The sequence below is a fragment of the Oncorhynchus keta genome, chromosome 17 (assembly GCF_023373465.1).
Source record: "Oncorhynchus keta strain PuntledgeMale-10-30-2019 chromosome 17, Oket_V2, whole genome shotgun sequence".
Lineage (NCBI taxonomy): Eukaryota > Metazoa > Chordata > Actinopteri > Salmoniformes > Salmonidae > Oncorhynchus > Oncorhynchus keta.
In genome coordinates, this window is record NC_068437.1 from 11,985,545 (window position 1) to 12,013,250 (window position 27,706).

At 45.4% G+C, this 27,706-nt stretch overlaps 1 protein-coding gene across 3 annotated transcripts in view; it reads right to left on the bottom strand.

Moving 5' to 3' along the window:
• LOC118396109 (tyrosine-protein phosphatase non-receptor type 5) overlaps positions 1-21,256 on the bottom strand; it is a 34,309-nt gene extending 13,053 nt beyond the window's left edge. The window contains exons 1-5 of one of the 3 annotated variants that reach the window (XM_052465492.1): positions 21,039-21,256; positions 12,292-12,397; positions 9,161-9,446; positions 8,279-8,401; positions 7,466-7,558 (exon numbers count right to left, since the gene is read on the bottom strand). In XM_052465492.1, coding sequence (XP_052321452.1) covers positions 7,466-7,558; positions 8,279-8,401; positions 9,161-9,439 — 495 coding nt within the window. In that variant the 5' untranslated portion in view covers positions 9,440-9,446; positions 12,292-12,397; positions 21,039-21,256. Of the gene's footprint in view, positions 1-7,465; positions 7,559-8,278; positions 8,402-9,160; positions 9,447-12,291; positions 12,398-20,812; positions 20,947-21,038 lie in introns of those variants that run through there. The other 2 variants (XM_035790230.2, XM_052465493.1) reach the window with 2 other exon arrangements.
• Between the last annotated feature and the right edge of the window lie 6,450 nt (positions 21,257-27,706).

Below are 27,706 nucleotides of genomic sequence, written 5' to 3' on the forward strand. Positions count from 1 at the left end.
GCACTACTTTGTCCCTGAATGTCAAATAAAAATCTATGGTACAGCTGTCCATACCTGGTGCTTTTCTCTGCGCTAACGTTTGAACAATGTCTAATGTTTCTTTTTGGGGTGATTTCTATTTTTAGTGGTTCTTTTTTTCTGTCTGCTGATAGTTGCTTCAGGGTTACTGAGTCTAAGAAGGCTGTAAGTATCAGTCCAACTGTTGTTGAATTCGGATTTATATAGATTTTCAAAATAAGCTTTCTTTAAATTTTAAATGTGTTGTTTCGAATTAAACCATTTGTATCCTTATCTTTGAAAATTATAAATACAAAAGGTTTAAAATGCCCAAGCGGTCAAGAACATGACCTGGCCAACTGACTTTGATATGAGAAACGTATTAGCAGGCGGTTAGGGGAAAGATGATATACATGTAGGTCCTGATGGTACCAAGTACTTACATGCCATTGATCCGAGTGAGGATAAGGATCTGACCAGTATTGAATTTGCAGTGAGCTCAGCCACAACAACCCTGCCCCCTAAACAGCTGTTTGTTATAGCAAGTGAAGATAGGAACGATCTGTATAGCAGTGGAGGTTCCTCAGAGGAGGATCATTCAACTCAATGAATTTCAACAAAATGTCAATTGTGAAACATAATTTTTTTAAATCATTTTTAGATAAAACTATACTAAATAAATTGAGTGTACAAAACATTAGGAACACCTTCCTAATATTGAGTTGCACCCCCCTTTTCCCTCAGAACAGCCTTAATTCTGGTGCGCCTGGCACCTACTACCATACCCTGTTCAAAGGCACTTCAATCTTTTTCTTGCCCATTCACCCTCTGAATGGCACACATACAACAATCCATGTCTCAATTGATATCAATAAGGGATCATAGCTTTCACCTGGTCAGTCTATGCCATAGAAAGAGCAGTCCTCCTCTGAGTACATTGACTTCAATACAAAACCTAGGGGGCTCGTGGTTCTCACCCTCTTCTATATACTTACACAGTAATTATGACGACTTCCGGAGGACGTCTTTCAACCCTATCAGAGTACTGAAAGGATAAGCTACAGCGAGCTAGCACTGCAGTGCATAAAATGAACTGAGTAGTTGACTCAAAGAGAGAAAAATAAAATAGTTGAGTTTTGAACAAATACATTTCTTAAAAAAGCCATATTTAGTTGTATTTTTTCCCTTTCACTTTCATTTAGCTAATGCAGGTAATTTAGCCTAATCAACAACCTGACTCAGAGAGGAATGCCATTTATGTTAGCTAGCTGGCTAACACTCCGATTCTTCCAAGTCGATGTAAGCTTTCGGTTATAGTCATTTATTGCCAGTGTAACTGCTAACCTGCTTGCTGTACATATGGATTGGAGTTGTGGGTTTACTAACCCATTAGTTATAGTAGCTATGTTGACTATGATGTTAGCTAATACGGTGACAACGATTAAGGGCTGTGTGTAGCGGTTAGCGGTTATGGTATGAAGGTTTGGCTTGGAGAGATTCTTTTAGTCTGGTCACAAACAGCTGTTAAAATGTGAGAGGAGGAGAGCGAGTAGATGTGATGATAGGTGATGTTCAGTTAGCGAACGATTCCTTATTTTTTTAACTACTCTTTCTACTGACTCGAGAATCATGATTCGGGACAGATCAGTGGCAGCAAGTCTTAAAGATCACGAACAGTCAAAATCATGTTGTCATGAAATACGATGATATTTGAAGGAAACCAGATCAAAGTAGGATGACCAAAGTTTGAAAAATGACTGTTGCTTCTACATTGATCAAGTTTGATTTGAAAGTTACTGGTCCCCTCCCCCATGTCAAACACTTTGATTCATTATTAAGGGACAAGGTGACATCACCTTAACTTTCATTTTCATACACCAATATTCTCTTACCTAATTTAAATAAGTAGCGCCTTGTAACCAACATCGGAGAAGGTGTTTTTGCAGAGGACCGTGGTTTATATGGCTAGATAGCTACTCTACTAGTGCCAAAATGTGAGTGTAAGGTGTCAGCAAATATAATTAAAAGTTTACACTATTAATCTATAATCTAAGATACATATGTTAGCCCTTTCATCCTCGTCTGGTGTTAGCTAGTTACTGGCTAGCTAGGTCTTCAGCCAGCATGGAACCAAAGGAAGGGGGGGAGGGGGTCGTTCAAAACTCTGACGCTGTTGGCAAGTCAACACATCCGTAAGTGCTGCTGTGAACCGTATCACAAGAGACATGCCAAACAGGAGTTGTATAAAAACATTTTTTTGATACCATAGATGCAATTTCAACGTTGTTTGAGTTGCTTTGTGTATCACTCAATTAGCTTGAGATAATTTTACTGCAACACCCGCTCACTGAATCCAAGTTGCTTGGCGTTTCAAAGAGCTGTCAGTCAAGGCGAGCTCCTGAATATAAGCTGCCCGCCCACTCAGCCTGTCTTTTCAAACTTTCTGGTAGTTAGACATGAGAGAAAAAGTACTTTTCAGAATGACTGTTCAGGACCTTTAAACCTTTACTGCTTGAGTGCTTTGCCAAGTCCTTTTGGTTTGGAAGCCTTTGTTTAGGCCTCTAGAAGTGCAATTGATATAAAACACAAAATATTCATAAACATTCTGTAATATAAAAATACCTAATAGCCAACCTGCTTGCACCAATCCCATGTAATTACAGTAAAATACTGTAAAATACCAATATTATGATTACAGTAGCATTTACTCTCTTACAGTGTAGTAGGCACATTTTACAGTATTGTACTGTATTGTTGCTCTGATATGACAGTAATTTATAGGAAGCTGGTGGTAAGTTACCGTGAATATTACAGTAAAAGTACTTGGAATTTGCCAGAATTTGGCAAAGATACATCAAAAGGTATCTTGATACAAATACAAAATCCCTGTAAGACCAATGTATCCTTAACTACAACAACATTCTCAGTAACGGTTACAGAAACGTTTGACTGGGATGTGACCTTGTTTTCTTTTAGAAACCAACCTTAGTTTAATGCAATGACTGTAGGTCGCTCTGGACAAGAGCATCTGCTAAATGACCGAACTGTAAATGTAAAAATGAACACTTGCAAAAGCCAGAGCCGGTCCTGACCTCCCTCGGGCCCTAAGCAAGAATTCTGCTAAGGGGCCCTCCTACTTGACCCCGTGAGCCATGTAAACAATCCTCCCTCCTTTAAAACAGTTTGCTCCATCTGTCGGTCTAAGAATAAGTGGACCTATACAGAACAGACAATATTTATTAAATAGAACCTTTTCTATAGAATCTTAAGATAAGTGAATATTAACATGAAATAAATGAGAAATTGTAGAAAATATAAAATGTAGAAAATAATGAAATATAACACTGAGCTTTGGCTGTGCTGCCTGGTAATTAGTCCAGTCCTCACAATATTATACAATTAGCTTTAGCTATACAATGTAAAGACAAGCCTATAAGCAATGGGTGCAGCTATTTATTAACCTTTATTTAACTAGGCAAGTCAGTTAAGAACAAATTCTTATTTTCAATGACAGCCTATGAACAGTGGGTTAACTGCCTGTTCAGGGGCAGAACGACAGAATTGTACCTAGTCAGCTCAGGGGTTTGCAACCTTCCTGTTACTAGTCCAACACTCTAACCACTGGGCTACCCTGCTGTCTCAAAATAGTAAGTTCAAACCTATACAGCTGTGTGATTAATTTTGGTTCCCTCTACAGCCTGGGCATTTTCAGCATCAGCATGGGCACCAGTCTATCTGGCCTGTCTGGAGGAACATGAGAAAGTACGTCACATAGTTAGTGAAGCAGTCATTTACACAAACGCACTTCTTTGCCACACAATCTTAAGTGTTAACTAAGTGTGTAAACATTCTTGATGCAGAATCATCAATGATGTCATCACAGGACACGTGTTTCCCCACGTCATGACTCATGGTCATGATGGCCAGACCACTCAAACATTCCTGTGACGCGGAAGACCTCGGGTAGCTTTTGATGAGCTTTCATTTTGAGAAGCTCCTCTCTGCCGATGCTACTGTTACTGGTAGGGTGACTGCAGTTCTTCGGGCCGTCCAAAGGTTAGCAAAGAGTTCCTCCAGCTTTCTCCTCACAGAGAGAAAGGAAAGCAGCTCAAAAGGCAGTCATCTTATCTAATGGCAGATCAGGTCAATCCTGAATCTCGTGTGCCGGATCCATTCCACCGATGTCACGGTCATCTCTGAAGGATAAAGTGTTTTCAACCTCCATGCAGTGAGCCTTTAAAGATTCACTGGACATCTGAGAGGCAGTGCTGAAGTTCAGCAGCACTCCATATTCGGTTTTCACCTGGTTGAAAGAGTCGGCCACCATGTTGAAGTAGTCGACTTCAAGGTTTTTCAATGCATCAGTCACTGGTTCATCAGGAGCCTCATAGCTGAAATGCCTCTTGCTGTTTCTCAGTCTCTTCTCGTTCAGAACAGCCTCCACATCCGTTTCTGCACAAATGCTTTTGGATGTTGTCTGGGCCTCAGAGAATCCAGTTTCCCGGTATGTAGTGAGGGATGCCTTTGCATTTGAGATTAAATTCACTGTGAAATCCATCTGCATTGAGGCGGACTGGAGGAGTTGTTCACCTTGTCTTGTCATTGTATGTATCTCACGCCACAGCAAATCAAGAAGCGGTAGGACCCAACTTCCTCTGCAAGTGCTCGTGCCTCCACTTTGGCCACAGGATCGTTGAAGCCTGATACCTGATCGCATGAACACTTTGGAGCCTACTCTCCCATCGTGTGTCCCACCTTGACGTCACGGTTATGTTCACGTGTTTCCTCAAAACACTCCCGTCTTTGTGTGCCCCCAAAAAGACCCAACTGCATCTTTTGAAGATTTGGCAGCATCTGCGATGACAAGGTTTAGAGTATGTGCTCCACATGAGACCAACACGGCTCTGGGATTTTTTGGGGGAGCAGTCTGGCTTGTACTCCTTGGTGCTTGGCCTTCATGTCGGCCCCATTATCATAAGCTTGCCCTCTGCCATCTTCAAATGGAATCTTCCGCTCGTTCAGCTAATCTACGATGACAGTGTAACCTCGACGTTCACAAAGCAGAGGAAGTGCTCCTTGATCTCTGGCTTTCCCTTTAAAGCCACGCTTCTCAGAATAATGGACATTTGCTCCTGGCGACTAATGTCAGGTGTACAGTCCAAGATAATGGAGAAGTACTTGGAGTCTCTTACTTGAGTCACTATTGCTTCCAGAATCGTGTCACTCACAATCTGTATCAGCTCATTCTGTGTGCGCTTCCCCGGGTAATGAGCATGCGTCTCGCCATCTTTCATTTTGCTGAGATGATTTTCCATAACGGGGTCAAATTTTGCCCAGTAATTCAACCTCTTTTAGGAAGTTTCCATTACCTGGTTGGAAGAGTTTTGTCTGATGAACCCCTGAATGCTAGGCTTCTTTCAGCCAGAGACTGGGTGATACTTATTAAACGTGTAAGGACATCCCACCATCTCTTTCTTTCAGCCTCCAAAATTGTCATTTGTATCTGGTCGAGAGTCTGTCTCCGTCTTAGGCGCAGATCAAGTTCTCTCCACTTAATCATATTATCTGTGTGTTCAGGACTACCCTCATGGTGTTTCAGAATATTGATATTTGACCAGTCATTCACGCCTGCCTTTATTATGTTGTAGTCTTTGGTAGAAAAGAGCTTACAGCAACAACAACAAAAAAGCCATCTCCTGGTAATCTTTTCCGCTTTTGACAGCTGTCTCTGTAATACGCCTTAATGGAAACCTCTTCTAGAATAGTGTTTAGGGTAAAAAATAAATAAATCCAGTCCTGGTTTGAATGCGCACTGACTCAGTCGTCATAAAGTCTGTTGAGACTGGGGGCCAATCTGATGGGTTATTTGGTGGAGATGCAACTGTTCTATTCGGGTCTGAGCTGCTTGTATCTGATGCTGGCTGAACACCTCTGGTTGGTTAGTACTGGCTGCCTGTACTTCACCTGGGTCTGTGTTAGTACTTGCTGAAGATGGCTGTATTGGGTCTGTGTTAGTACTTGCTGTAGCTGCCAGTACTGGGCCTGTGTTAGTACTTGCTGAAGATGGCTGTATTGGGTCTGTGTTAGTACTTGCTGAAGCTGCCAGTACTGGGTCTGTGTTAGTACTTGCTGAAGATGGCTGTATTGGGTCTGTGTTAGTACTTGCTGAAGCTGCCAGTACTGGGTCTGTGTTAGTATTTGCTGAAGCTGGCTGTATTGGGTCTGTGTTTGTAGTTGCTGAAGATGGCTGTATTGGGTCTGTGTTAGTACTTGCTGAAGATGGCTGTATTGGGTCTGTGTTAGTATTTGCTGGAGCTGGCTGTATTGGGTCTGTGTTAGTACTTGCTGAAGATGGCTGTATTGGGTCTGTGTTAGTACTTGCTGAAGCTGCCAGTACTGGGTCTGTGTTAGTACTGTCTGAGGCTGGATGTGGATCAACTGAGCATGTGCTTGTTACTGGCTGATGATCCAGTATCTCCTCTACTGACAAACATAAGCATAGCACCTGTAAATTATGGATAACATTACTGTTATTAATTTTATCAGCTGCATCATTCAAACTGGCTCCCCAGCTCCCCAGATATCCTTTTATACATTTTCAAATATAATATACTATTTATACTATGGCTTGGCATAATACTTGATGGTTATTATTTACTGAGAGTATGTATGTATGCCCAGTATGTCCAGCTAATCAACATTTTAAATTCAATATAAATCAATAGTCAGTATCAATTCATTGCTTTCCATCTTGCATTAGTCCAGAGTTGTAACTAAACCTTGACTGAGAGACTAGATGATCATTGTCGTTTTAAAATTATGTGCCATCACACCCATATATTGTCTGGACTGGTCCCACACAGAGGTTGCTGTTGGAAAGCGTGAGTTTCATTTCGAGCCCGCGCAAAGGGTATGAATGCATGTTTACGCGAGACGCGGTTATCTTTTCCGAGCTGCACTTTATAAACACCGTTGCCTGTCGGCGTTTATCAAACGTAATAAATAGCTTTATTTCACTGTATCTTTCGTATGGCACAAAGTCACAGAACAAAGCCCTGGAAGTGGCTGGCTGGCAAGCAAGACACAGACAGACCAAGATATGCACTGCCTAGCTAGGTTAGCGAGACAGACAGACAAGAGAGAGAGATGCACTGCAACCTAGCACATCAACTTTAACGTTACTGTTATTTGCGGACATCAAACTTGGAGAGGAGTGAACACAAGTTTACCTGATCGCTGTTCCCGCAATTCACTCTCGTGGTGTTTTTTCTTCTTCTTCTCTTTTCGTGACCAGAAGGATAGTTCTGCTTCACCCTCTCATCCGTGTTGTAAACATTGACACGAGGGGGAGGCGGGGCCCTTGCGTAATTTGCGGGACCCTACGCAACTTGCTTTAGCGTACAGGGCCACCCGGCTCTGTGCAAAGCACGCCGCAGCGTTCATCAGGGTGTGTGTGAGAGGTACCTACCATAAAGACAATGATAGCCATGCCAATGCCTTCGGTGGCCTGGAGGACCCAGTAGTGATTGGTTTTCTCCACCTCCGCCATCACGCACAGGGACTGTTTAACAGACACACAGAGGGGATGTGGGACATACATACCGGTAACATTTATTTTCATATTTTTTTTATGTATTTAACCTTTAGTCTCATTGGGATATATATATATTTATTTATTTATTTTATTTTTCAAAGAGAGACCTGGACCAAGACAGAAGCATCAACACATCAGTATGAGACAAAACCAGACACATGACAGCACGTCAGTAATGGACATGTACACAACACAAAGCAACCGAAGCCAGAAAAACACCAGAGAGCAATATGTTGCCCGGGGCAGGTCGGCGGCACCTTCATTTGGTAGGACGAGCTTGTGGTGACAGCTGGAGCAGAGTAAGTGGAATGGTATCAAATACATTGAACACATGGTTGCCATGTGGTTGCCATGTGTTTGATGCCATTCCATTTGCCCCATTCCAGCCATTATTATGAGCCATCCTCCCCTCAGCAGCCTCCACTGGTCAAGCATTAGAGTTTGCAATCAATCATAGGGTCTCTGCTTTACATGTGGAAATGAGCGAATGCTATGTCCCAACTTTGTAATCTGGCCAGGATTTGTTTTCTCTCCAAACACTATGAACTGGCAAGTCCCTAAAAAAACAACACTTTGTGTAATGTCAACTACAGTTGAAGTCTTTATCAAACTTTCCTCTGCATGCCACCACCTTATAGGCTTGTGTTGTGTTGCAATGTCAGTATACCGGTGGGTCCAATTACTCACGTCCACTCCAAACACAGGGTTGAATGATAGGAGGACGCCCAGGTAGAAGTCTAGGAGCTGTAGGGATTTGTAGAAGGCTGAGAAAAGCCCATTACCATCCACCAGGAAGAAGGCCCAATAACCCTGTGGGGAGGATTGGATTCAGACTGTTCTCAATGAGGCCATTTTGCAGCAACCACAATACATACAAATGAAATCACATACTTAAAAACAACAGATAGCAAGGGATATTTACAAGCAAAGTAGGCTACGTGCAATTTTAAGGAGCAGACACACACGAGGTCTTAATAACATAACGAATATTCAGTATATCATAATAAGGCCCTCATTCACCTAGACTTTTGCATAAGTGCTAATTTCACACCTGTCTTTTTTCCCAGCATGAACACATCATAAACAGACAGTATCCTACAAAAAAGGCCTGGATATTTTCTCGTTCATTCACTTAGGAAACAAGACGGGCAATATTGCATCAGAAGGAACGTTGATCTGCTCCGACACATAGCAAACCAGTAGATAACCTTTATTTAACTAGGCAAGTCAGATAAGAACAAATTCTTATTGAAAATAACAGCCTACCGGAGAACAGTGGGTTAACTGCCTTGTTCAGAAACGACAGGTTTTTACCTTGTCAGCTCGGGGATTCGATCCAGCAACCTTTCAGTTAATGGCCCAACACTCTAAACACTAGGCTACCTGCCACCCCGATGAAGTTGAATAATATATTTTTGTTTCTGACAAGAACAGGTACTTTCACAGCTAGGCCTTTTCGAACCGTGGTTGCACTGCACGTCTATTTACATTTATGAACAATTTTTCTACAACACCCTTTGCCTTAGTGCCCTGTTGTTAATAATGTCAGGAGCATCTCAGCTGACCCACCGTGATTTGGGAAATTGTGCAGAACACGGCACACCAGTGCATCCCCATGACGATGGTGTAAAACTTGTCCCTCCACAGTTCCTCTTGGTGGCCCTGGGGCCCTGGGGGACCTGTACCTGGTCCTGGGGGTTCATCAAGGCCCGGGGGGCCATCTCGTGGTTGAGAGGGGTCGCCGTCTGTCATTGGAGGGTCATCCAGCCATATGGGGTCTTCGTCTGGCTTTAGGAAGACGGAGTCCTCCGTCTGGGAACGAGTCGAGCTGCTCAGTCGTCTGGTCATGATGCCCCTGAGACAAGGAGGGGAGCAGGTAGGTCAACAATACAGGAGGGGAGCAGGTAGGTCAACAATACAGGAGGGGAGCAGGTAGGTCAACAATACAGGAGGGCTGACAGGTAGGTCAACAATACAGGAGGGGAGCAGGTATGGCAACAATACAGGATGGTAGGCAGGTAGGTCAACAATACAGGAGGGGAGCAGGTAGGTCAACAATACAGGAGGGGAGAAGGTAGGTCAACAATACAGGAGGGGAGACAGGTTGGTCAACAATACAGGAGGGGAGAAGGTAGGTCAACAATACAGGAGGGGAGACAGGTTGGTCAACAATACAGGAGGGGAGAAGGTAGGTCAACAATACAGGAGGGGAGCAGGTAGGTCAACAATACAGGAGGGCAGACAGGTAGGTCAACAATACATGCGGGGAGTAGGTAGGGCAACAATACAGGAGGGGAGACAGGTAGGTCAACAATACAGGAGGGGAGACAGGTAGGTCAACAATACAGGAGACAGGTAGGTCAACAATACAGGAGGGGGAGCAGGTAGGTCAACAATACAGGAGGGGGGACAGGTAGGTCAACAATACAGGAGGGGGTGGCATGTAGGTCAACAATACAGGAGGGGAGCAGGTAGGGCAACAATACAGGAGGGGAGCAGGTAGGTCAACAAAACAGGTCAACAATACAGGGGAGCAGGTAGGTCAACAATACAGGAGGAGGCAGGTAGGTCAACAATACAGGAGGGGAGGTAGGTCAACAATACAGGATGGGAGGCAGGGTAGGTCAACAATACAGGAGGGGAGAAGGTAGGTCAACAATACAGGAGGGGAGACAGATAGGTCAACAATACAGGAGGGGAGCAGGTAGGTCAACAATACAGGAGGGGCAGGTAGGTCAACAATACAGGACAAGGTCAACAATACAGGAGGGGAGCAGGTAGGTCAACAATACAGGAGGGGAGACAGATAGGTCAACAATACAGGATGGTAGGCAGGTAGGTCAACAATACAGGAGGGGAGACAGGTAGGTCAACAATACAGGAGGGGAGACAGGTAGGTCAACAATACAGGAGGGGAGACAGATAGGTCAACAATACAGGAGGGGAGCAGGTAGGTCAACAATACAGGAGGGGAGACAGGTAGGTCAACAATACAGGAGGGGAGACAGGTAGGTCAACAATACAGGAAGGGAGCAGGTAGGTCAACAATACAGGAAGGGAGCAGGTAGGTCAACAATACAGGAGGGGAGCAGGTAGGTCAACAATACAGGAAGGGATCAGGTAGGTCAACAATACAGGAAGGGAGCAGGTAGGTCAACAATACAGGAGGGGAGCAGGTAGGTCAACAATACAGGAGGGGAGACAGATAGGTCAACAATACAGGATGGTAGGCAGGTAGGTCAACAATACAGGAGGGGAGACAGATAGGTCAACAATACAGGAGGGAAGCAGGTAGGTCAACAATACAGGAGGGGAGCAGGTAGGTCAACAATACAGGAGGGGAGACAGATAGGTCAACAATACAGGAGGGGAGCAGGTAGGTCAACAATACAGGAGGGGAGCAGGTAGGTCAACAATACAGGAGGGGAGACAGATAGGTCAACAATACAGGAGGGGAGCAGGTAGGTCAACAATACAGGAAGGGAGCAGGTAGGTCAACAATACAGGAGGGGAGCAGGTAGGTCAACAATACAGGAGGGGAGCAGGTAGGTCAACAATACAGTAATGTGATGGGCGCCATGATCTGCACAAATGCAGATGAATCCTCTCAGCGAAACCTCCATCCAGGAAATGAGCCTGTTGCAGTTCAAAAATGTGGACGTTTGTGTGTTACTCGCATTAAGCCTGAAGTGCTTGGTGTGTGTGTGTTACTCGCATTAAGCCTGAAGTGCTTGGTGTGTGTGTGTGTCGGTCTATTCTGCTGGCCTATTCAGGTGTGAGTGGCTGGCATCTCTCGTCTTACTGGGATGGTGCTCGTGTGTGTGTGTGTGTGTGTGTGTGTGTGCTCTATTGCAGAGGGAGGGATGAATCAGGGGAGGAGTTTACAGCTCCATCCATCTTCATGGCAACAGAGTGCCTCTCATCCTTCCCAGGCATAATCATCCACTGACAACACATAAACACACACACATTTACACTAATCATCTCTTTCTTTCTTTCAATCAGCAGTCTATTCAGAGTCCTTTTCTGTACCACTCATCTGTCTTTCCCCATTAGTAAGGGTGCCGCTCATTCGCTTGATTGCTGACACACACACACACACACACACACACACACACACACACACACACACACACACACACACACACACACACGTGTCAGCCAACCCTCCATATGTGTGTGTGTGTGTGTGTGTGTGCGTATGTGCCTGTGTGTGGTTTGTGCTGTGTGTGTCTGTGGCACATTTACACCCCTCACAGAGCTTTATATCAAAGCTCTAAATAACAATATTCCCTATCATATGGAGCAACGTTGGCAGTCAGAGCCATGCTGTCCTCACACAGTGTCCTCCCTGACTGGATGTCTAGGGTGCCACAGAATGACAAATTAGAACTCGCCATTCAATAGGACCTTCGTACGGTACGTCGTGTTCTTCTGTCGAACAAAAGATTCCTCGTCGAAACTAAGATTCTCACAACATGTACAGTAGCATTAAACCAGGTTTGAGAATGTCACAGTCCAGGTCGATTTCCAGTTGTAGCCTATTTCACTTCAGATACTTACCGACACGAATTCACCCATTCTGCTGTTTCACATATTATATCTTTACAGTTTGGTCATTGTTTACTTTTCAGCTGTTTTATTGAATCGCCCGAGTCCATCCAGCCAATGAGGAAGTCTGAGGAGGTCAGGTGACTTACCTCTGGAAAGTCTAAGGGTACAGGAAGGAGGACAGATCACATGATCAAGTCAAATTCTGTATCCTGTGGCAACCACCAGTTGTTGGCCATGCTGTATGAATCAGTCCTGGAAGAAGAGACAAGGTTTTACTCAGTTACACAGATATTTCAAATCTGTGTATGAGTTGAATCCAAAAACCATCCGAACAAATATATAACAGGCAGTAAAATAAAGTGGTCCTTTTGAAGAGGATATTAGTAATCCAGTGTAAGCTCTAGATGTACCAGAGTATCATTCTGGCCAGTCACCAGCTGGGATGTGATTAGAGGAGGATGGAGATGGAAGGTGAACTGTGAACCACTAAACTAAATCTCTCGTTCTCTCATTCACCACGCCAACCAGGCCCAGACTCAGTCAGTCAGTCACAGACAAAAGAGTTAGACACATGAAAACAGTCACCCATAGCAAAACAGTCAGACCGACTATCAAACAGTCAGACAGGCCCAGCCCAATCTGTAGGCTCCGCGTGCTTCAGTTTAGCTCTCTTTATTCCTCTTCTCCTTTCCCTCCTCCTCTACTGCACTGCTGAATGAATGTGGTGAACTCAGTGGAATATGAGACCACACCATGTGTGTGTGTGTGTGAGCGCGAGTGTTGAACAGAGGGATGCTGCTTTCAGTCCTTTTCTCTCTCCGCTCGATGCGAAGGTGGGTTTGAAGTGATGACGCCAGTCGGGCTGGCCAGTAGCCATGGCAACGTACGTACACACACACACACACACACACACACACACACACACGTGTTGCAGCATTGAGGGGTTTGTATCGAAAGTGATGGTTTAAGTTCACAAAGGTCCTTCCTCTCAATGGATGGATGGATGAGCAGAAGGACGTATGAATGAGTGGATGGACAGACGAGTGGATGGACAGACGAGTGGATGGACGGACGAGTGGATGGACGGACGAGTGGATGGACGGACGAGTGGATGGACGGACGAGTGGAAGGATGGACGAGTGGATGGACGGACGAGTGGATGGACGGACGAGTGGAAGGACGGGCGAGTGGATGGACGGACGAGTGGATGGACGGACGAGTGGATGGACGGACGAGTGGATGGACGGACGAGTGGATGGACGGACGAGTGGATGGGGACAGACGAGTGGATGGACGGACGAGTGGATGGACGGACGAGTGGATGGACGGACGAGTGGAAGGACGGACGAGTGGATGGACGGACGAGTGGATGGACGGACGAGTGGAAGGACGGACGAGTGGATGGACGGACGAGTGGAAGGACGGACGAGTGGATGGACGGACGAGTGGATGGACGGACGAGTGGAAGGACGGGCGAGTGGATGGACGGACGAGTGGATGGACAGACAAGTGGATGGACAGGCGAGTGGATGGACAGACGAGTGGATGGACAGATGAGTGGATGGAAAGACGAGTGGATGGGGACAGACGAGTGGAAGGACAGACGATTGGATGGGGACAGACAAGTGGATGGACAGATGAGTGGAAGGAAAGACGAGTGGATGGACAGACGAGTGGATGGGGACAGACGAGTGGATGGACAGATGAGTGGAAGGACAGACGAGTGGAAGGACACATGAGTGGAAGGACAGATGAGTGGATGGACACATGAGTGGAAGGACAGATGAGTGGATGGGGACAGACGAGTGGATGGACAGATGAGTTGAAGTACAGACGAGTGGAAGGACAGACGAGTGGATGGACAGACGAGTGGATGGAAAGACGAGTGGATGGACAGATGGGTGGATGGGACAGATGAGTGGATAAACATATGAGTGGATGGGGACAGACGAGTGGATGAACAGATGAGTGGATGGGGACAGACGAGTGGATGGACAGACGAGTGGATGGACAGACGAGTGGATGGACAGACGAGTGGATGGACAGACGGGTGGATAGACAGACGAGTGGATGGACAGACGAGTGGATGGACGGACGAGTGGATGGACGGATGAGTGGATGGACAGACGAGTGGATGGATGGACGAGTGGATGGATGAATAGGAGGCTAGCAGCACTATTTTGTGTGAAGGTTGTTTAAAGCGCTAACACTGTAAAGCTGGAGTTTCAGTAACCATGGTAATGACGAGCATACAGCACACACACACACCCGTATAAAAGCTTAGCGCGAGGTACAGTATACGGTATGCCACTGAGACAATAGTATGCATACTGCACAAAAATCTAAACGCAACATGTAAAGTATCAGTCCCATGTTTCATGAGCTGAAATAAAATATCTCAGATAAAGTTTTTCTCTCAATTTCTGTGCACAAATTTGATTACATTTCTGTTAGTGAGCATTTCTCCTTTGCCAAGATAATCCATCCACCTGACAGGTGTGGCATATCAAGAAGATGATTAAACAGCATGATCATTACACAGGTGCACCTTGAGTTGGGGGCAATAAAAGGCCACTCTAAAATGTGCAGTTTTGTCACAAAACACCATGCCACAGATGTCTCATGTTTTGAGGGAGCTTGCAATTGGAATGCTGACTGCAGGAATGTCCACCAGAGCTGTTTGATGAGAATTTAATGTTAATTTCTCTACCATAACCCATGCCCAACGTCTTTTTAGAGAATTTGGCAGTACATCCAACCGGCCTCATAACCGCAGACCACGTGTAACCATGCCAGCCCAGGATCTCCACATCCATCTTCTTCACCTGCGGGATCGTCTGAAACCAGCCACCTGGACAGCTTATGAAACCGAATCATTTCTGCACAAACTGTCAGAAACCATCTCAGGGAAGCTCATCTGTGTGCTCATCATCCTCACCAGGGTCTTGACCTGACTGCTGTTTGGTGTTGTAACTGACTTCAGTGGGCAAATGCTCACCTTCAATGACCTCTGGCATACTGGAAAAGTGTGCTCTTCACGGATAAATCCCGGTTTCAACTGTACCGGGAAGATGACAGACTGATGTCAATGTTATGAACAGAGTGCCCCATGGTAGCTGTGGGGTTATGGTATGGGCAGGCATAAGCTACGGACAACGGACACAATTGCATTTTAATCAATGGCAATATGAATGCACAGAGATACCGTGACGGTTCCTGAGGCCTATAGTCATGCTGTCCATCCGCTGTCATAACCTCATGTTTCAGCGTGATAACGCACGGCCCCATGTTGCAAGGATCTCTACACAATTCCTGGAAGCTGAAAATATCTCAGTTCTATGGACTGCATACTCACCAGACATGTCCCCCATTGAGCATGTTGGGGATGCTCTGGATCAACTAGTTTCGACAGCGTGTTCCAGTTCCTGCCAATATCCAGCAACTTCTCACAGCCATTGAATATTGAATATTGAATATTCCACAGGCCACCATCAACAGCCTGATCAACTCTATGTGAAGGAGATGTGTCGCGCTGCATGAGGCAAATGGTGGTCACACCAGATACTGACTGGGTTTCTGATCCAGGCCCCTACTTTTTTTTAAAGCTATCTGTAACCAACAGATGCATATCTGTTTTCCCAGTCATGTGAAATACATGACTGGGATTAGGTTCTAATAAATGTATTTAAATGTACTGATTTCCTTATATGAACTGTAGCTCATTAAAGTCTTTGAAATGACTGCATGTTGCGTTGATATTTCTGTTCGGTGTTAATGTTGGTCCTAACAGTGAGACCACCCTCCTCTTTTGGTCCTGAAGGCAGCGCTCGCTCAGTCATTCATCCCAGTTCAAGACTACAGTACATTGTGTTGATCAGAAAGTAGAGTATGTAGCCCTAAGCACAAGAGCCCCAGTATAGCCTGGTAACTTAATGGTTGCTGCTTCAAACAATGTTGCTTGTTTCTCTATTTGGCAAGAGACCCAGGCTACCATCAGTAGTCCACACCCCAGTAAGCAAGCCATGTGTAGCAACAGCACTGGGTATCTACTCTACAAGGCCAAGGATATGCTGTGCGATTCTTCCATTCCTCTCAAAAAATTTTGAAAAGGCTGTTGCGCAGCAACTCACTGCCTTCCTGAAGACAAACAATGTATACGAAATGCTTCAGTCTGGTTTTAGACCCCATCATAGCACTGAGACGGCACTTGTGAAGGTGGTAAATGACATTTTAATGGCATCGGACCGAGGCTCTGCATCTGTCCTCGTGCTCCTAGACCTTAGTGCTGCTTTTGATACCATCGATCACCACATTCTTTTGGAGAGATTGGAAACCCAAATTGGTCTACACGGACATGTTCTGGCCTGGTTTAGATCTTATCTGTCGGAAAGATATCAGTTTGTCTCTGTGAATGGTTTGTCCTCCGACAAATCAACTGTAAATTTCGGTGTTCCTCAAGGTTCTGTTTTAGGACCACTATTGTTTTCACTATACATTTTACCTCTTGGGGATGTTATTCGAAAACATAATGTTAACTTTCACTGCTATGCAGATGACACACAGCTGTACATTTCAATGAAACATGGTGAAGCCCCAAAATTGCCCTCGCTAGAAGCATGTGTTTCAGACATAAGGAAGTGGATGGCTGCAAACTTTCTACTATTAAACTCGGACAAAACAGAGATGCTTGTTCTAGGTCCCAAGAAACAAAGAGATCTTCTGTTGAATCTGACAATTAATTAATTAATTAATCTTAATGGTTGTACAGTCGTCTCAAATAAAACTGTGAATGACATCGGCGTTACTCTGGACCCTGATCTCTCTTTTGAAGAACATATAAAGACCATTTCGAGGACAGCTTTTTTCCCTCTACGTAATATAGCAAAAATCAGAAAATTTCTGTCCAAAAATGATGCAGAAAAATTTATCCATGCTTTTGACACTTCTAGGTTAGACTACTGCAATGCTCTACTTTCCGGCTACCCGGATAAAGCACTAAATAAACTTCAGTTAGTGCTAAATACGGCTGCTAGAATCCTGACTAGAACCCACAAATTTGATCATATTACTCCAGTGCTAGCCTCTCTACACTGGCTTCCTGTCAAAGCAAGGGCTGATTTCAAGGTTTTACTGCTAACCTACAAAGCATTACATGGGCTTGCTCCTACCTATCTCTCTGATTTGGTCCTGCCGTACATACCTACACGTACGCTACGTTCACAAGACGGTCTCAACCTTTAAGTCTTTACTGAAGACTCATCTCTTCAGTGGTTCATATGATTGAGTGTAGTCTGGCCCAGGAGTGGGAAGGTGAACGGAAAGGCTCTGGAGCAACGAACCGCCCTTGCTGTCTCTGCCTGGCCAGTTCCCCTCTTTCCACTGGGATTCTCTGCCTCTAACCCTATTACAGGGGCTGAGTCACTGGCTTACTGGGGCTCTCTCATGCCGTCCCTGCAGGGGGTGCGTCACCTGAGTGGGTTGATTCACTGTTGTGGTCATCCTGTCTGGGTTGGCGCCCCCCTTGGGTTGTGCCGTGGCGGAGATCTTTGTGGGCTATACTCAGCCTTGTCTCAGGATGGTAAGTTGGTGGTTGAAGATATTCCTCTAGTGGTGTGGGGGCTGTGCTTTGGCAAAGTGTGTGGGGTTATATTCTTCCTGTTTGGCCCTGTCCGGGGGTATCCTCGGATGGGGCCACAGTGTCTCCTGACCCCTCCTGTCTCAGCCTCCAGTATTTATGCTGCAGTAGTTTGTGTCAGGGGGCTAGGGTCAGTTTGTTATATCTGGAGTACTTCTCCTGTCCTATTCGGTGTCCTGTGTGAATCTAAGTGTGCGTTCTCTAATTCTCTCCTTCTTTCTTTCTCTCTCTCGGAGGACCTGAGCCCTAGGACCATGCCCCAGGACTACCTGACATGATGGCTCCTTGCTGTCCCCAAGTCCACCTGGCCATATCTGCTGCTCCAGTTTCAACTGACCTGAGCCCTAGGACCATGCCTATAGGACTACCTGACATGATGACTCCTTGCTGTCCCCAGTCCACCTGGCCATGCTGCTGCTCCAGTTTCAACTGTTCTGCCTTACTATTATTTGACCATGCTGGTCATTTATGAACATTTGAACATCTTGGCCATGTTCTGTTATAATCTCCACCCGGCACAGCCAGAAGAGGACTGGCCACCCCACATATGCTCTCTCTAATTCTCTCTTTCTTTCTCTCTCTCGGAGGACCTGAGCCCAAGGACCGTGCCCCAGGACGACCTGACATGATGACTCCTTGCTGTCCCCAGTCCACTTGACTGTGCTGCTGCTCCAGTTTCAACTGTTCTGCCTTGTTATTATTCGAACATGCTGGTCATTTATGAACATTTGAACATCTTGGCCATGTTCTGTTATAATCTCCACCAGGCACAGCCAGAAGAGGACTGGCCACCCCACATAGCCTGGTTCCCCTCTAGGTTTCTTCCTAGGTTTTGGCCTTTCTAGGGAGTTTTTCCTAGCCACCGTGCTTCTACACCTGCATTGCTTGCTGTTTGGGGTTTTAGGCTGGGTTTCTGTACAGCACTTTGAGATATCAGCTGATGTACGAAGGGCTATATAAATAAAATTTGATTGATTGATTGATTCCTGGCGATAAGTGGGACATGTTCCTCTTGCCGTTTGGTTTCGGCAAGCAGGTAAAAGACCCTCAGTCGTGAAGCACCCAGGTAACTTTTGAATGGGCTCTTTTTTTGGGGGGGGGGGGATCAAACTTTTCCGATTGAGATCCTTCTATAAAATAGACCGACAGCGACGGAAGGTCTGACCGTCTTCTAGAATATGGCAGGTTAGTGGGCTCGATAAACAGTTGATCATCCACAGTTAATGAATTCTGAGCCTGAAAATACTGGAACAAACAAACAAATTAGAGTGGAGATAATTTGGCGTTGAGTAGGACACAAAAAAAACAGCGGAAAGTGACGGCCATTACGGCTAAGCGTTCTGCGATCACAATTCAGATGGTTGAAAATGACCCCCTCAACGACGCTTCTGGACTAATGTGTTTTCGCAGTACGTTCGTCAAAATAATGTTTTAGAATGCGTGCTGCGCGGGCTTCCTGGTCTTGTCGATCACATTATACAATACGCCTAATAACGTGTGATTATGAGAAACAGAGATAGATATCAAAGACAGCCCTCCGTGAGCCTCTCGCATAAAAGACCAGTCACCGTATGAGACGTCCTTGTCCCAGGAGAGAAGGCCTGTATTCACAAATCGGCACAGAGTAGGAGTGCTGATCTAAGATCAGTTTTGCCCTTTTACATCATAGTGAATAAAAGATGATATGGCCAGAGGGGGACCTGATGCTCGTTCAGCACTCGTACTCTGATGCCTGATTCGCACTACAGGTCCAAACCGAGCCAAGCTGAGCTGTACTGGGCATGCCTGGTTATGCATCCACCATAGATGCTGGAACCGTGCTGGAAAGGACACTGTGAAAAGAAAATATCCAAACCAGTTCCGGTTGGCACTAATATGAATAAGGCATGAGACGTCTTGTGAGTACAGGCCCAAGAGCTCTCCAAGGACCAGATGAACTAAGCCTCTCACACACTTGGGCAAGTTTTGCACCTGTTCTTTTTAAAAGACACTACGGCGTGCAAGGTCAGAACTAAAGGTAAAATTGAGTTTAGGAGAAGGATAATTGCACCACCCGGAACCAAATCTTATGTGCACCAGCTAGCTAACTCAATTTAATTCTGGGGGCGGAGGTGCCAACATCTGAACTAGTGAAAACAGCAGATGGCATGCAAGAGAAGACCAAAACTATATTTGAAAGGAATTTCTGAGAAAATAAAATTGAAAATAAGGAAATTGCCTATCACTTTGGTGTTTTCTTCCAGCTGAGACAGTGGGTGAGGAGGTTAGAGGTCGGGAGGTATCGGACAGTGTCGTGTTAATGCTCACATGACAGGCAGGAGCAGGAAGCTCTTACTGAAAGTGATGATAGGACAGTAACAGGAGACATGGTCATGAGAGACAGAGACATGCCTCCCTCAGCAGCTTAAATCCTTCACGCACACACACGCACACAGACACACACACACTGGGTTCCATTCAACAACAGTGCGTTAAAAAAATGGATCAATAAATAAACATAAAATGAATTCCTCCAAGGATGGTTAGTTGGTAAACAAAATATAATAATCAACACTGCGGAGATGTGTGCAGCCAAGAATCATCCTTCGCCATCTCAGAAAATAAAGCATCCTTATCTACAACCTCTCACTTCCTCAATGAGGAAAGATTGCATCCACATTAGGCCTACATCTAACTACAAAGTATACAGAATATTTTCATTCTTTGGTAGTCATTCATACTGAGACAAAACACCATTCATATCACGTACAGCGCTACAGTGAGCCAGAGAGATCAAACTGCACAGAGAGAGCGCTGCATGAAAACATCCGTAATGATTCCCACGGGGATGGGAGCTGTTGCATCTCTCTACAGTAACTCGCATATTTTCGTTTAGGAAAAGATATGCACATACCCAAACAATACAGTTACTGAGACAAACACACTAGATTATACAATGAAAACAGTACTAGATTCAATGCTTAGATTGGAAGGCAACAAAGCATAAGTGTTGAAGGAAAACACACTCGCACACAACATGACTCCCTCCCTACCTTTTACGGTCAGTAGCGCAGCTGGCAGCTGTAAACATTGATATTCACTCCATGTTGTCTCGCAAAGAGGAGGAAGAGAGGGAGAGAGAGGGAGAGAGAGAGAGAGAGAGAGAGAGAGAGAGAGAGAGAGAGAGAGAGAGAGAGAGAGAGAGAGAGAGAGAGAGTAGTGGCAGCTCTAGGCTGTCATTACCCAGTCGTATGGTCCAGTCTGGAAGAGCTTTCTTACCTGGGTGTGTTTCTCTTCACATCACTATCCTTCCTCCCTCTCAGCTCAACCCTTTGACACAACGCAATCTGAAAATACTTTTTTCCTTTATCAGTGTGTGTGTGTGTGTGTGTGTGTGTGTGAGAGAGAGAGTGTATGTGATGGGTTTTCTTTTGTTTGTTTCCTGGAGGAGAGCGAAAGATCCACAAGCGACAGCCTCGTCTAGGTATATGCAGCAAGAGGCTATATGGTAGCCTTGGCAACAGAGCCAGAACGAGGGAGAGGGAGGGATAGAGAGAGGGAGTAGGGAGGAGGGACGAATCATAACACATCGCTGAGCAGTGAGCACCCCCACTGTCCCCTCTCATACCAAGCTGTAGGCTTTGCCACCCACCTCTCCCTTTCCCTGTCTTTTCCCTCTCTCTCTCTCTCTGTTGCTCATCCTTTCCCCCTCCTCTCTCCATCTCTTTATGTCATCCCCTCGCGTTCTCCTACGCTCACTGTCTCCCCCCCCCCCTCTCTCTCTCTCTCTCTCTCTCTCTCTCTCTCTCTCTCTCTCTCTCTCTCTCTCTCTCTCTCTCTCTCTCTCTCTCTCTCTCTCTCTCTCTCTCTCTCTCTCTCTTCAGATATCTCTCTCTTTATTCCTTCCCATCTCTCTCCAGCTATATGTGATGGAATACACATGGTATCTTTTCTTTGGCAGCCCTCTGAACTGACCAGGAGTCCATAAGCCATCAACACAAATACACTACAAGACATGCACTCCCTCTGTCTCTGTGTATGTGTGTGTGTGTGTCCCCCATCACATTAACACCAAAACAGTTCAATAATAATAACAGTGAAGCACATGCTCTCTCTTAGCAGGCTTCAGCTCAGCGGGATACTGCGGTATTGTGACGCACGTAACTGTTTTTTCTTTTATAGCGGGCGGTCATATGCACACACACATACGCACAGACAAACACACGTTGTTCCCTGGAGGTCATCCGCGGGTAGGGCAAACTGGACGACAGGTTAAAGGTACCGAAAAAGGCCTGATACCCAGCAGCCTTGAGTTGACAGGCTCCATGGTCACCATGTTGGAATTCTTACATCACTTTGCCATGACGGAGATGTTATCATGTCCATTTAAATTCCTCGCCAATAACATAGCTGGACATTTAGAAATGACAAGCCTTGAACAATCAAACAGTGCACTGCTCTCTATCCGATTTCCAACCCAATATGTATTTCAAATTACCGTGGGGGTAAAAGTGGAAGTAATGTAAGAGCCAATACTGTGCAACAGTCTACTCTAGTGTATGAATATTTCCTGGTCAAAACAGAACATGGTGAGGTGTTCCTCTAGTGAAAATGTAGGACATCTAGTGGTAAATATCCGTCACTGCAGAAGTATCATTTGTAGACGACTGTAAACACGGGCCTTTACCATACCATCACTATTGATTGATTGTATTCAGCTGGAATATCCAGACCTTATTGGGTCAGTAATTGCACGTTCATTAACATGGTCGGTATCCTCCAATGGTAAACGCACAATGTAACAGGAACAATCAACAACAAAAAACGGCCTGGTAGACAACCCTGTACTCCGTCGTCAGATGTGACATTCACCTCTATCAAACAGCCTCCCTGTCTACCAGTGTCTATGCCAGAAAACACGTGGCTGATGGCCAGGGATGCTAACATATCTACCGGTGGATTTGCATTAGGCTGCGGGCAAATCAAATCAAATCAAATGGATTTATATAGCCCTTTTCTACATCAGCTGGTGTCACAAAGTGCGGTATAGAAATGCAGCCTAAAACCCCCAAAACAGCATGCAATGCAGGTGTAGAAGCACGGTGGCTAGGAAAAACTCTCTAGAAAGGTCAAAACCTAGGAAGAAACCGAGAGAGGAACCAGGCTATGAGGGGTGGCCAGTCCTCTTCTGGCTGTACCGGGTGAAGCCTTCATCTCACTACTGTAGAGATCATCTCACTTCTTCAATGGACGATCAGTTGTTTTGAACTACATTCTGCCACTATAGTCCACGACTAGACTATGCAGTATGGCCTGCTTCCCTGACCTATAGTTTAGTTTCATTCTTAATCTTCATTTTGAAGCTGTTACCTGTGGGCTATGTCCCTTTTCAACACACTAACACAATACATGTAAATCTACATTTCAAAAATGGGGGCGACTCATGTGAGATTCGAACCCTTTCCACTATCTGCAACAATTACGTGGACTAGGCACTTTACACAGAGAGCAATTTGACCAGTCAGTCAAACATAAGTGATTGTTGCTTTGATGATCAGAATGTGCTGTTGAACGGAGGTACTTCTTGTGTAGTGTTTTCACTTCGAACTAAAACAAGGGGGTTGAGCCCTGAGCCACCTTGGGCTGGCCTTCTGGGCATGGTGTGTCTTTGTGTTACTCCCACCTATTCTAATGACCCCGCAGCCCCGGAGATGGAGAGGAAGTGAAAGTCACTTGCAACTTAATGTTAAAGCCACCAGAAACAAACAGAGCAGACAAAGTCAACAAACATCATTCTCTGTTCTTAGATCTGAATCAACTCGACCCCAAAAGAGAAAAAGAAGCGATAAAAAGACTGCTTATGACAAATCATGGAACCGCAAAAACATTGGAATTCATTTGAAAGCTGGAAGAGTTCATTGGCTGGTAACGTTAAGTAAGTGTTGGGTTGCGTTTTTTTAATGCCTGCTAGCTAGTAACCTTAGTGTGTTCAACGTTCAAATTAGCTAACACAGCTACACTACCGTTCAAAATTTGGGGTCAATTAGAAATGTCCTTGTTTTTGAAAGAAAAGTACATTGTTGGTCCATTAAAATAACATCAAATTGATCAGAAATACAGTGGAGACATTGTTAATGTTGTAAATGACTATTGTAGCTGGAAATGGCTGATTTTTAATGGAATATCTACATAGCTATACAGAGGCCCATTATCAGCAACCATCACTACTGTGTTCCAATAGAACGGTGTGTTAGCTAATCCAAGTTTATAATTTTTAAAGGCTAATTGATCATTAGAAGACCCTTTTGGAATTATGTTAGCACAGCTGAAAACTTTTGTCCTGATTAAAGAAACAATAAAGCTGGCCTTCTTTTGACTAGTTGAATATCTGGAGCATCAGCATTTGTGGGTTCGTTTACAGACTCAAAATGGCCAGAAACAAAGCACTTTCTTCTGAAACTTGTCAGTCTATACTTGTTCTGAGAAATGAAGACTATTCCATGTGAGAAATTGAGAAATTGCCAAGAAACTGAAGATCTGGTACAATGCTGTGTACTACTCCCTTCACATAACAGCGCAAACTGGCTCTTACCAGAATAGAAAGAGAAGTGGGAGGCCCCGGTGCACAACTGAGCAAGAGGACAAGTACATTAGAGTGTCTAGTTTGAGAAACAGACTCCTCACAAGTCCACAACTGGCAGCTTGATTAAATAGTACCCGCAAAAACACCAGTCTCAACATCAACAGTGAAGTAGCGACTGCAGGATGCTGGCCTTCTAGACAGAGTTGCAAAGAAAAATCTATATCTCAGACTGGCCAATAACAATAAAAGATTAAGATGGGCAAAAGACCACAGACACTGGACAGAGGTACTCTTCACTTTTGACGTTGAGACTCGTCAATACATGTTAGAATAACCTTTGGCAGTGATTACAGCTGTGTGTCTCTGTAAGAGCTTCGCACACCTGGATTGTACAATATTAAAACATTTCAAGTTCTGTCAAGTTGGTTGTTGATCATTGCTAGACAGCCATATTCAAGTCTTGTCATAGATTTACAAGTCGATTTAAGTCAAAACTGTAACTAGGCCACTCAGGAACAATCAATGTTGTCTTGGTAAGCAATTCCAGTGTATATTTGGACATGTGATTTAGGTTATTGCCCTGCTGAAAGGTGAATTTGTCTCTCAGTGTCTGTTGGAAAGCAGAATTAACCAGGTTTTCCTCTAGGAATTTGCCTGTGCTTAGCTTTCGTTTATTTTTATCCTAAAAAACTCCCTAGTCCTTGCAATAGGAGAAGCATACCCATAACATGATGCAGCCACCACCATGCTTGAGAATATGAAGAATGGTACTCAGTGACGTGCTGTGTTGGATTTGCCCGAAACATAACCATTTGTATTTAGGACTTAAATTTAATTTCTTTGCCACATTTTTTGAAGTTTTACTTTAGTGCCTTACTGCAAACAGGGCACATGTTTTGGAATATTTTTCTTCCGTACAGAATTCCATCTTTTCCTTCTTTTCCCTCGGTCAGATCCACGTTATCTTACCGTCCAGGGTCTAAGAATGTGAAGCCGGATGCCCTTTCTCGCCAGTTCCCCAGCTCCAGTGAGGATCAGCTGCTTGGATCCAACGTCCCCCGATGTCCTGGGGTATAGAGACTGTAGTGAGGCGCAAGGTAGGGAAGGCAGTTCCTGATGGCTGCTCACCTAACAGACTTTTTGTCCCTCTTGGGACACGGTCCAAGGTACTTCAGTGCACTCACTCATTGCGTCTCACCTCTCATCTGGAGGGCAGCGAATGCTAGAGTTTCTGAGGAGGAGGTTTTGGTGGCCAATGGGGGAGGCGGACACTCTCACCTTTGTAGCTGCCTGTCCGACACGCGTCCGGGACAAGACTGCTTGTCAGCAGCCTCTGGGGCTTCTTCATCCGCTGCCAACACCTTCTCGACCCTGGTCTCATCTCTCTATGGATTTCATCACGGGCCTTACATCCTCAGAGGGTCACACTGTCATCCTGGTCATTGTGGACCGCTTCTTCAACAAGACACATTTCATTCCGCTGCCTAAGCTTCCATCTGCCCGTGAGACTGCTCAGCTAGTCATTCAGCATGTTTTCCACCTTCACGGACTTCCTCTGGACATCATCTTCATTTGATTTAGATGTTCAGGAGTCTTATGGCTTGGGGTTTGAAGCTGTTTAGAAACCTCTTGGACCTAGACTTGGCGATCAGGTACCGCTTGCCTTGCGGTAGCAGAGAGACCAATCTATGACTAGGGTGGCTGGAGTCTTTGACACCGCCTGCCTTCCTCTGACACCGCCTGGTATTGAGGTCCTGGATGGTAGGACGCTTGGCCCCAATGATGTACCGGGCTGTACACACTACCCTCTGTAGTGACTTGTGGTTGGAGGCCGAGCAATTGCCATACCAGGCAGTGATGCAACCGGTCTGGATGTTCTCGATGGTGCAGATGTAGAACCTTTTGAGGATCTGAGGACCCATGCCAAATCTTTTCAGTCTCCAGATATGTTTTGTTGTGCCCTCTTCATGAATGTCTTGGTGTGCTTGGAGCATGTTGGTTTGTTGGTGATGTGGCCACCAAGTACCTTGAAGCTCTCAACCTGTTCCACTACAGCCCCACCAATGAGAATGTTGGTGTGCTCGATCCTCCTAATCCCGTAGTTCACAATCATCTCCTTTGTCTTGATCACTTTGAGGGAGAGGTTGTTGTCCTTGCGCCACACGGTCAGGTCTCTGACCTCCTCCCTATAGGATCTCGTCATTGTCGGTGATCAGGCCTACTTCTGTGGTGTCAACGGCAAACTTAATGATGGTGTTGTAGTCATGCCTGGCCGTGCAGGCATGAGTGAACAGGGAGTACAGGAGGGGACTGAGGAAGCACCCCTGAGCGGCCCCCGTGTTGAGGATCAGCGTGGCAAATGTATTGTTACCTACCCTTGCCACCTGGGGGGTGGCCCGTGAGGAAGTCCAGGATCCAGTTGCAGAGGTAGGTGTTCATTTCCAGGGTCTTTAGCTTAGTGATGAGGTATGAGGGCACTATGGTGTTGAACACTGAGCTGTAGTCAATGAATAGCATTCTCACATAGGTGTTCCTTTTGTCCAGATGTGAAAGGGCTGTGTGGAGTGCAATAGAGATTGCATCATCTGTGGATCTGTTGGGGAGGTATGCAAATTGAAGATGGTCTAGGGTTTCTGGCATAATGGTGTTGATGTGAGCCATAACCAGCCTTTCATGGCTACAGACGTGAGTGCTAAGGGTTGGTTGTCATTTTGGCAGGTTACCTTAGTGTTCTTGGACACAGGAACCACAGGGGCTATGGTTGTCTGATTGAAACATGTTGGTATTACAGACTCAGACAGGGAGAGTTTGAAAATGTCAGTGAAGACACTTGCCAGTTGGTCAGCGCATGCTCGGAGTACACGTCCTGGTAATCCGTCTTGCCCTGCGACCTTGTGAATGTTGGTCACATCGGTTGCAGAGAGCGTGATCACACAGTCATCCGGGACAGCTGATGCTCTCATGCGAAGCGAGCATAGAAGTTATTTAGATCGTCTGGTAGGCTTGTGTCACTGGGCAGCTCTCGGTTGTGCGTCCCCTTGTAGTCTGTAACAGTTTTCAAGCCCTGCCACATCCGACGAGCGTCAGAGACTGTGTAGTATGATTAAATCTTAGTCCTGTATTGAGTCTTTGCCTGTTTGATGGTTTGTCGGAGGGCATAGCAGGATTTCTTTTAAGCTTCCGAGTTAGAGTCCCGCTCCTTGAAAGCGACAGCTCTACCCTTTAGCTCAGTGCAAATGTTGCCTGTAATCCATGGCTTCTGGTTGGAGTATGTACGTACAGTCACTGTGGGGACGATGTCATTGATGCACTTATTGATGAAGCCGGTGACTGATGTGGTAATATCCTCAATGCCATTGGAAGA